Source organism: Charadrius vociferus, unplaced genomic scaffold (assembly GCF_000708025.1).
Source record: "Charadrius vociferus isolate BGI_N301 unplaced genomic scaffold, ASM70802v2 scaffold1434, whole genome shotgun sequence".
NCBI lineage: Eukaryota > Metazoa > Chordata > Aves > Charadriiformes > Charadriidae > Charadrius > Charadrius vociferus.
The window spans coordinates 95,852-106,000 of NW_009647937.1; the positions used below are offsets into that span (position 1 = coordinate 95,852).

Below are 10,149 nucleotides of genomic sequence, written 5' to 3' on the forward strand. Positions count from 1 at the left end.
CGGCGGGCGTGTGTCTTTGTTTTTCTTTTTTTTTTTTTCCTTTTTTTTTTTTTTTTTTTTTTGCTGGGCTCCCTATTTTTTTTGCAAGGTGCCACCCGGTGCCAGCTGTGCCCGGCTGTGGGGTGGAGTGCCCGCTGCACCGGTATCCCCCTCCCCTCCTTGCTCCTTGCGGCATTCAGCACCTTGCTGCCAAAGGAGTTTTGATTTTTGTTTTTAATATTTTTTTTTCCCCCCAAATGAATATTTGGGGGGGATCTAAATTCTGCTAGCAAGGACATAGGGCTGCCAGCTGGCTCTGAAAGGAGGAGGTGGCTAAAAAATGCTCTGCGGGGGAAAGTGCCCAACAAACATATTCTTTTTTTCCAAAGATTAAAAAAAAAAAAAAAAAAAAGACAAACAATGCCAGCAACACTGTTTAACTGTCACGAGTTTTGCCTGAGCAGATGAGGTCCCCTCTGGCCTTGTTCTGGTGGGCAAAGCAGCTTTGCAGGGACAGGGCTGTCCCTGGAGTGCACATCCAGGCCCCCACCGGCATCTGGGATGCAGGGGAACCCCCCCCTCGCCGGCTTCTTGTAGCATCGAGAAGCTGAGTGTTTCTGTAAAGAGCGTAAATTAATGGGAAGGGAAGGAAAACGTGGTTTGGAGCGGTGCTTGGGAAGGCGGCGCACCGGGGAGGGCAGGAAGGCGGACGAGAGGTGAGAGGGAGGGAGAGCCGAGCTTCACCCGGATGCCGACGGGAGGATGGCGATGGATAAGAGCACCCGCGCCTCGCCTGCCCTGCTGACCCCTGCGCGTCTCCTTGTGTAGAGTACTCCATCCCCGTCCACAAATACTACTTCCCCTTCATCTTCCTCCTGGGGATGTTCCTGTGGTCCCTGCTAGAGTACCTCATCCATCGCTTTGTCTTCCACATGAAGCCACCCGCTAGTAACTACTATCTCATCACCCTGCATTTCTTGCTGCATGGGCAGCATCACAAGGTGAGTCGCAGCTTACGCCTCCGCCGGCGCCCGCCGGGCCGTGGGAACGGTGGCCTTTGCTCAGGCGGAGCCTGTTTGTGCGTGTTCAACGTGACTCGTGGCATCTTCGCCCCAAGCGGGGCCCTTACCTAATACCGGCGAGGGCTGCAAGACGGGCTCGGAGGAGCTGGAGTTAAACCTGCGAGCTCCGGTTGGGTGAGGGGGAAGACTGGAAAAAAACCCATGGGCTCCCTCTAGCTTCGCTGGAGGAAACGTCCCCCGGGGAGCTCAGGGACACGCGAGCCAAAGCCACCAGCTGCCTCCCACCTTGGCGTGGGCAAGGGGCTGCTCTCACCGCCACGTCCATCTTCTTGGGGAGGGTTTCCAGGGGCTGCTTCGGTGTTGGCTTTTCCCGAACGAGCGTTTCCCGCTGCAGGGGTGTTCTGGGGGTTGGGGGAGGTGGGGCGAGTGAGGAGCTGCCTGACCCACCCTCCTTCTCCGCTTCCAGTCTCCCTTCGACAGCTCCCGCCTGGTCTTCCCTCCCATGCCGGCCTCGCTGGTGATGGGCTTCTTCTACGGCATCCTGCGGCTCATGCTGCCCCAGGTGCTGGGGCTCTCGGTGTTCGTCGGAGGGCTCTGCGGCTACGTCATCTATGACATGATGCACTATTACCTCCACTACGGCTCGCCCAAGAAAGGCACCTACCTGTACGGGCTGAAGGCTTATCACGTCAAGCACCACTTTGAACACCACAAATCAGGTAGCGCCGCCTTTCCTGCGCATGCCGGTGGCGGCAAGGGCTGTCGAAGCCCAGCCTGCCTTTGCCCGGGCAGCTGATGCTCTGAAATATTTGGCGTTTGGGATTTGAGGGTGGGGAAAGCCCGGAGCCGTGTTGCTGGGGAAGCCACGTACGAGGTGCTGCAGCCCCATGGGGTGCATTTCTCAGCCCCCCCCGGGTTGAGGATGGGGAGCCGGTGCGGTACCGGGGCGAAGGCAGCAGTCCGTCTCGCCGGCGGGCACCGATGCCGCCCGGGGATGCCGAGGTGGAGGCAGAACCCCGTGGCGCTGGGATGTGGGTGCCCGGGGCAGCATCTCCTCCTGTCGGGAGGCGTTGACGGGCGCAGGGTGAGGTCCTGGGCTTCCCCGGGTCCGCCCCACACCTTCCCCAGCCCGGCTCTTGCTCAACCTGCCCTTTGCCCGGTTTCCTAGGAGAAAACGCCCCGTCCAGATAAGCTGGGGCTGGTGGCATGGCCCAGCCTGCTCCTTCTCCTCCCTTTGCTCTTCCTCCTCGCCTCGCCTTCCTCCCTCCCCAAAACGCGGGCGCTCCTCCCTCGCCAGCCTCTCCAGAGGTACCGCCTGGCCCCGGCGTCGATGTCAGCCGTTGTCACCTTTGCACGTAGCTGGGCGACATCCCATCCCGGCCACGTGCTCAGAGCGGACGGGTAAGGAGCGGGCTGGGAGCAGGGAGTGGGCAGCGCTGTCTGACGCACCGTTGGTACATGGGTGCCCAGCAAAAGTGGGAGGACTGGCAGGTGTTCTCATGCCTTTGAGTTGCAAGCTGGCCAGACCCAAGGATAAATGCTTCCTCTGAAGGCTGGGGTGAAATAGCCCTTCCCGAGGAGGCGATTTGACCTTGCTGGCAGTCCCAGCTCCCTGCCCTGCAACTGGGGTTGCTGACCCATGCGGTCCCCTCCAGCCCCGTGTCCCTGTTGGGGTGAGCTGTCACAGAGGTGTGCTTCCGCTAATGCTGCTGTAGTGACACTGCTGTTCCCTGTATCGTATCGTGGGTGCTCAGACTCCTGTATTCGTTTCTTCCCTTGCAGTATGTCACCGTCTTCCTCGCCACCCTCCAGCTCCAGGCCACGGATGCACGGGCAGGTCTGCTGCCCGAGAGATGAAGTGCCCGATGCCCTCCTCCACCCCGGCACCTCGCCGGAGTCCCCCCCACTGAGCCCCTGGCACTCTCCGGGGTGTCCCCTCTCCGGGGTGTCCCCTCTCCGGGGTGCCCGTCACGCTGCAGTTAACCCCATCACCTAACTCGTGCTGAGGGGCTTCCGTATCCCGGGTCCTTCTCCCGGCCCGATGCCAGCACAGGGTTCTCCTGGCCTGCAGCCTTTGGGGTGGGGGTCCCGCAGGTCTGGATTTTGCCTTTTTCTAACCAGTGCGCCCGTATCTCTCTGCCAGATTCATCAAGTTCATGTTTTTTTGTAGACATTGGCTACTTGAAACTCAAACTCCAATGAACAGAATTGCTACGAGATGCCTTTTTTTTTTTTTTTGCTGATCCTGTGATTTTATTATTTTTTTTTCTAATGTTTACTGCGGATATTTAAAGGTTTGGAATAAAGTTATATATATAACTGTAGACACTACAATTGTAAATAAACTGTATATTTTGAAAAAAAAAAAAATAAAGCCTTTTAAAAAGGGTCTGGCAAACGTATCCCTCGGTGCTGCTCCTACTCCTCGGTGCATCCCTTCCCAGGCGCTGAGGGCCCTCGGGGCCGCGGTACCTTGCGGTCACCTTTCTCGGCTTCCCCTCGCTGACGAAAGCCGTGCCCTCGGCCATCGTGGGGGTGAGGGAGATGGTCTTTGTAGGGGCGGGGGGAAACCCCAGCAAACCTGCGTGACCCCAGGCTCTCGGTTAGCAGAAGCTGGTCGGAGCCGCCGCTCACTTCTCCGAAGTTGGGCAACAAAACATCACGTGCCGCCCCGCACTTCTCAAAATCAGCCTGGCCCTCTGACGAAGCCAGCCGCAAAGTTTCCTGCACTTCTGACAGAGGTCAAAGCGCCGTTTCCAGCACTTTCTTTGATGCTGGGGTGTCCTGGGGTTGCGGGGATGGGGAAGGGAGCGGAAAGTCCCAAAGGATGTGCTGGTGTGGGAGGGGTGTGCTCTGGAAGGGTCCCGCTGCCCAGCGCCGAGCTGATGCCGAGGGTGTTACAGCGCCCTGGGAAAGCCTTGCCGGAGCTGGCGGCGCAGCAGAAGGGGTTGTGGTGCTCAAAATAGCAGCGAGTGTTAATACAGGGGGGCACAGCCTCTCCCCATCTCCTTCTTCCTGCGGGCGATTCCGTCTTCCAGCTGGCAAAACCCAGCGCGGGGGGACAGGGCTCACCTGGCCCCCTCCTCCTCCGCCGTCCCCAGCAGCTTTCCGGGAACGGGGAGCCGGGGCGGCATGGGAAACCACGGCGGGTTGCTCAATGGCCCTTCCGCCGCCCGCAGGAACAGCGGCCGGGGAAAGCGCCCTATAAATTCGCGCTCGTCCTGCTGTGCCTCTCCAGTCTGCCGAGGCAGCCCAGGCGGAGGCGAGCGAAGCAGGGCCAGGTAACCCCAGCTGATTTCTCTTATTAAGCGGATGAGCTTCTTCTCGGGGGACAGTGCTGGAGAGAGAGCCTGAAGAGGAAGGGAGAGCGGCTGTGGCTTGTTGCTGGGCGCATTCCTGTCTCGTTTCCAGCTGGTAGGTCCCGGCACCCCTCTCTCAGTGCTGGCTGTGTCAACAGCGCGGGTGGCTGCTGCTAATTTCCCCAAAACCGTGGCAGTTTTCTGTCCCTGCTGCCTGGACGCGGGCTGGGGAGCAGGAACCATCCCTGCGGGGATGCTGAGCGTGTAGAAAGTTTGATTTAAAATCTTAAGCGAGCAATACAGGGCTAGAGGGAGAAAATACAAAGAAGTAGGGGATGCCGGGGCTGTGAAGGTGTGAAAAGCTGTGAAAGCTTTTATTAGATGGGTGATAACAGAGAGAGACGTTGGCTGGAAATGGAAACGGATCTTTAGGCTGTGTGGGCAGGACCCCACGGTGGTGTGGGGCTGGCGCCGGGGAGCGCTGCCTGGAGGATGCTCCTTGGGTCATCGCTGACCCTGCTGGGGTGCGCGTAAGCTCTCTGGGTATGGCTAACACTAACTTAATGGACATAAATCAAGCCCAAACATCTCTTGCTAATGCGGAGCGAGATGTGGCAATACTGCTGCTACCGGTGTCTCTGTTTGCGAGCGCCCGCTCCGATCTGCAGGAGTGGCCGCGGTGCCGGGCAAAGCAGAGGAAGTAGAAGAGCCGGAGGAGATACAAGGGGCTGTAGCAGACCTGGAGGGTGGTGTGCCATGTTAAGGCTGTTCCTTAGGGTGGAAGGTGTGGAAGAGCTGCGTCCAGCTGATCTCCAAGTGGTGCCCGAGGCTCACCTCCACCGGACGCCACCAGCCCGCGCCCTGAGAGGCCAAGCCCTTTGCTGCAAGCATGGACATCGTGGAGAGGGTCCTCTCCGTGGCCCAGGTCATCCACGCCCAATTCGAGCAGGTGAAGTGCTGTAAGCACCAGTGCCAGCGCCTCGTGGAGCGCATCCAGATCCTGCTGGAGCCCGTGAGGATCCTCAAGGCTCAGCCGCGAAAGCACATCTCCCACCATGAAGAGGAACTGTTGAAGAAGCTGCTCCAGGCGCTGGGGGAAGCCCAGAAACTGGTGATGAAATACAGCCAGACCAGCTGGATCCAGAAGTTCCTGAGAGCTCACAGCGCTGGCGAGGAGTTCGTCTGGGTGAACGAGAGCCTGGAGGACATCGCCCAGGGGCTCTCGCTCCTGTTGCAGGCAGAGCAGAAGCAGGCTTTCCTGGAAGCTTTCCAGGCAAAGACCCGTCGCAGGCAGGATGCCGAGGACCTGAGGGACGACAGGGCTTTCTTGGACCAGGTGATCGCAAGTAATGGAGACCAGCGGTTAGCCCTTCTCCCTGGCTGCTGCCCAGCTTTGGCTTGATGGCCGCGGCTGAGGAGAGCCAAAGAGACATTTAAACCACAAGAAAAGCTAACTACATCAGTCCTGCACGTTCATCGAGTGGCCCCACATCTGCACGTTTCTCTCCCCAGGTACCGAGGAGCCCAAGGACACGGCTGAGGAGATCTACATCGACAGGCAATGTATGGTGAGCAAGGTAGACTGGATGCAAAGCGAGCTGAACAAAATCGTGCGTGTGATGGACTGTAAGTCAACGTTGCACCTCTAGGCACCCTGCGCACTGTGTCTTTTCCCTCCATTCCCTACCTAACGTGTCCCTCGTTCCCTCCCGGCGCATGGTGGGAGCAGGCTTGAAGAAGGTCAATGTTGGTAAAAGAGAAGACATCACCGAGATCAACCGGGACCACCTCACCTTCTACAGACACCTGCAGGACACTGAGAGCTACGACCTCTACGAGGGCGAGTACCTCAAGTACCCTGTTGCCATCAAAACTTTCAAGAGGCCTCTGACCACTGACCCAGTGTGAGTTTTCTGGGCAGGAGTGACACGGGGCAGCCAGAAGGGGAAGCTGGTGTGGCACCATGTCATGCCTTGCTCTGTGGACCTCACGGTGCTGTCCCTTTCCGCAGGAAGGTGAGAGACATCTTTGAGAAGGAGATTCAGACCCTGAAGAAGTTTGAGTCTCCAAACATCCTGCGCATGTATGGGATTTGCATTGAGGAGAAAGGTAGGAGGTGTCACATTAATGTCACCCTTTCCCTCCCCTGCCTGTCCCCGGTGATAGCTGGTGGCAGATGGTCTGTCATGGTCCCCTCCCAAAAGGTGGCGGAAGGTGGGATGCTCAAGGTTTTGCCTTGCAGATGGGAGCCCCTGCTTCTCCATCGTCATGGAGTACTGTAAGCACGGGACGCTGCGGGATGTGCTGACCAAGCAACGGCATCTCTCCTGGGACGTCCGCATTCGGATGGCCCTGGGAGCCGCCAGAGGCCTTTACAGGTGAGCTCCTGCCTGAAGCAGCGAGCAAGTTCGTTTGGTGGTTCACCAGCCATGCTTAGCTTCCTGGTATCTCTCGGTAAGCAGTGGTATCCCGTTAGTCACTGTTTCCACCACCTTGGGATGCTGGGATAGGAGGGTGGTGAAGAGGCAGGCAGTGGGTTTGGATGCAGTAGCGCCCACTTCCCCTGGTCACTGGCCCCTACCTACATCTGGCTTGAAGCCTGCAAAGGCCTGGAAGGGAGAAACCCCCTTCCCCGCACCCGTAGGGCAGCTTCAGGAGTAGCCTACAGCACGGCCAGTTCTTACGAGCTCCACTCATCTGCAAGGCTCGTTACTTTGCCCACAGTAGCTCTTTCAGCACCTGCTGGAAAGGTTGGCTTGGAAGGGTTGGTCCACCATGACAGACAGAGAGCTGCTGGCTTCTCTAGGTGCTTGGCTGTCCCTCCCCTACATGGGAAGAGGGGGACTCAAGGTGGAGATGGGTTCATCACCTGCCCTTGGTTCTGTCCGGCTGCAGGTTGCACCAGACAGAAGAGAAGTCCCGACTCCATGGTTGCATCTGCAGTAGCAAGTTCCTGGTGGCCGGGGATTACTGCGTGAAGGTAAGGACCACACTTGGAGAAGCTTTTGGGAGTTTTGCATGTTTTTTGTGGATGTCTTCCCCCACCAACACCAAAGGGAATTATGATGGTCCGGAATAACACCTGGGGTAGACAGGTAAACACCTCCCCTGTCACCTTAGACGCTTAACATCCCAGTTCATCATTACCTCTGTTTTATCATCAGCAAAGTGAGCGTTTCTGAGCCATCTTCCCTGGGATGAGTTGAAGCTAGAGCAATTCACCTGCCTCTACTTACGGTTTCGCTTCCAGAAAGAGCCATGTGCCGGGCAGCACACGTGGCTGCACAGCAGCCTTTGCTGCCCAGGGCACCTGGCTCTGTTTTCCCCAGCTTGGGCCAGTCCCCAGCCATGCCACAGGTTTCTGCAGACTGCATTTCTACCACTTCTCCCTCCCTCTCTCATTCTCTCAATCAGCTGTCGGGATTTGAACTGTGTGAAACGGAGTCATCCATCAAGAGGAAAGCCAAGAAGAACTGGAAACAAGTCTCTATGTTGGCTTACATCGCCCCTGAGAACCTGAAGGACATCAACTGTGCCTACAAGAGGCCCTGTGAAATATACAGGTGTGTCTGTCCCTCCCAGGAGTGATGCCCATAAGCAGGCAGATGTTGGGCAAAGTAGATGTTGAGTTATGGAAAAATGCCGGGTTTAATCGGACACGTAGGCAGCCATTTGCGGTTGGCATAGCCCAACAGTTGCCTCCGTTAGGAAGGAGTAGAAGGTGGTAGGATGGATGCTGAGACTCTTGCTTTGTCTCCTTCCAGCTTCGGGATCGTGCTGTGGGAGATTGCGACCTCCAAAATCCCATTTGAAGGTGAGACAGATGAATCTCATCCCCCACATTAAAGCCACGTGGCGCGGTGTGGCTGTTGGCTGGCGTTGGATGCTCCCTGCCCCTTCCCGGAGCACACCATGGTGTGCGGGTCCCTGTGGCAGTGCCTGGTGTGCCTGGCTCTGCGAGAAAGCCTTGTGGCTTCTCCTGGGACTCCGATACAGTAAAGCATTTCATCAACATGCTTAAACCACAAACATCCAAGTAATTTTTGTCTCTATTTGATGTTCCTGTGAATTGAAGCATAAGCACATCTTCTCGCTCCACTGGAGCCCAACGGTGTCATGTCAATTACAGGGTGGTTCGCAGTTTGGGTGGTGTCTCTGCTGGTTCCTCCATGCCACAGGAAGGCTCTTGGCCTGGCTTTGCACTGGCTTTCCTCCCCAGCACTCTCCTGTGGCAGCAGAGCTCTGTCCTGACACCCCTGTTTGCACGTGTGTTGTCTAGGCTGCACTCCCCAGGAGATCATGGAGAAAATCTGCAACGATAATTACCAGGACCCTGTCGGGGAAGATTGTCCTGAAGACCTGCGGAAAGTCATTGACCAGTGCCGGGCCTTTGACCCTTCCCAACGCCCTTCTGCCGAGGGTAAGTATCCGGGACATCTGCTCCCTGCTCCACACGGAGGCCCTTTGTATCCCTCAATCAGCTGCTCCAGGGGTCAGTTTGCCTCTTATTTTCCATATGAATTTGCCTGGCTTTGTGTTTGGAGATCACTCCTTGTCCTACCTTCTTATGCTAACAAGTCCCCTAATACTAGACCTCTCTTTCTCCTGTATCATTTATCCATGCTTTGGCAACAATCACCAGGCATTTTGATTTCACATCACATAAAAGTAAGCTTTTTCTCTCCGACAAAGCACTGAACTGAGAGTAGGGGTGTGTGGGTTAATACCCGGTCAGGACCTGCAGATACTGTAAGGTGGAGGAGCAGCCACGACACGGTGCAGGAACATTTTCCGCTGTTGGCTGCGAACAATAAATTGCAATCTTGGGAATTGCTCTGTGGTGGGGAAGATTTTACTGCCTCTGAAGTTATTTTGGGTCTGATCAGATAAATGATTGGTTAAATCAGAAGATTTAACAGAAACAGTAGGAGAAGATAGAGGAACCTTCCCGGTGTGCTTGAGGGCACAGAGATTGTACCCTTCCTTCAGTTCTTCTCTCCAAGTGGAGAAAGCTTCCTTCAATCTCATCTGCTCCATCCTATGGGGGTGGTTTCCATACAAGAGATGTGGAGACTGTGTGTAAGAAACCACGCAGCTCCTGCTGTGTGCCACGCTCTCTGTGCCTCCGCCTCCCAACAGCAGCTCCCCCAGCAGTCCCTGCCACAGGGAATCACCCCGGCTGGAGTGAAAACACCAAAAAAACAGCAGAGACATTGGCAAAGCCACCCTGAGGATACAGCACGTCTTTATTCCTTTAATCCCACGCCCAGCCGTGCCTGCGTGGTGCTGAGCTGGAAGGATGTCTTCTCACAGCTGTTTCCAGGCATACCACCGTATACATGGCTGCTTCTCTTTGGGCTGTCCTCACCTGCGTCTGCTCTGGGCTGTCCCTGCTAATGGCTGCCCAGTCACGCTGGCCTGAGGAGAGAGAAGGACATCGTGTCCCAGTTGTTATCAGCAAGGGAGAGCTATCTTCTCATCAGGGGGGAAAAAAAAACAACCCACCCTATGGCAAATATTCTGTTTTGATTAACGCCATCCTCGTGTTTTGCAGAGATTGTGGACTCGCTGGCTGACCTGGAGAAAAGCAGAAACCAAGGAAGTTAATTGCGGAAAGCAGGGCCGGGTGACCAGAAGCTGCCTCGGAAAGCAAGCCGAGGGCAACTGGGCGGCCTTCCTGCCGCAGGCCGAAGCGTGCCGCTCGCCCTTCTTCCCTGCCTTCACAGAGAGCGATCGTTCAATACAAGCGCATTTGTTTCAGTACGCCGAGACCGCCATGTCACCTCTCCAAGGGGCCTGGGGTCGCTTCGGAGGCGGCTGGCGGGCGAGGGCGCCCTGCCACAGGATCT

General features: G+C 56.7%; 2 protein-coding genes across 2 annotated transcripts in view; both read left to right on the forward strand.

The window, feature by feature from the left end:
* The window catches only part of FA2H (fatty acid 2-hydroxylase), a gene marked incomplete at its 5' end in the record, with an annotated part of 10,475 nt that extends 8,678 nt beyond the window's left edge, over nucleotides 1-1,797 (forward strand). Inside the window, 2 exons of the mRNA XM_009883155.1 lie at nucleotides 808-980; nucleotides 1,468-1,797. Of these exons, the coding sequence (XP_009881457.1) occupies nucleotides 808-980; nucleotides 1,468-1,797 (503 nt within the window). The remainder of the gene's footprint in view (nucleotides 1-807; nucleotides 981-1,467) is intronic.
* Nucleotides 1,798-5,189: 3,392 nt separating this feature from the next.
* On the forward strand, nucleotides 5,190-9,907 carry MLKL (mixed lineage kinase domain-like). The gene is made up of 10 exons (XM_009883156.1): nucleotides 5,190-5,646; nucleotides 5,813-5,926; nucleotides 6,030-6,204; nucleotides 6,312-6,409; nucleotides 6,543-6,678; nucleotides 7,196-7,280; nucleotides 7,715-7,863; nucleotides 8,065-8,114; nucleotides 8,580-8,720; nucleotides 9,855-9,907. Exons 1-10 carry the CDS (start codon nucleotides 5,190-5,192, stop codon nucleotides 9,905-9,907), a joined length of 1,458 nt encoding a protein of 485 aa, XP_009881458.1.
* The last annotated feature ends 242 nt before the right edge of the window (nucleotides 9,908-10,149 follow it).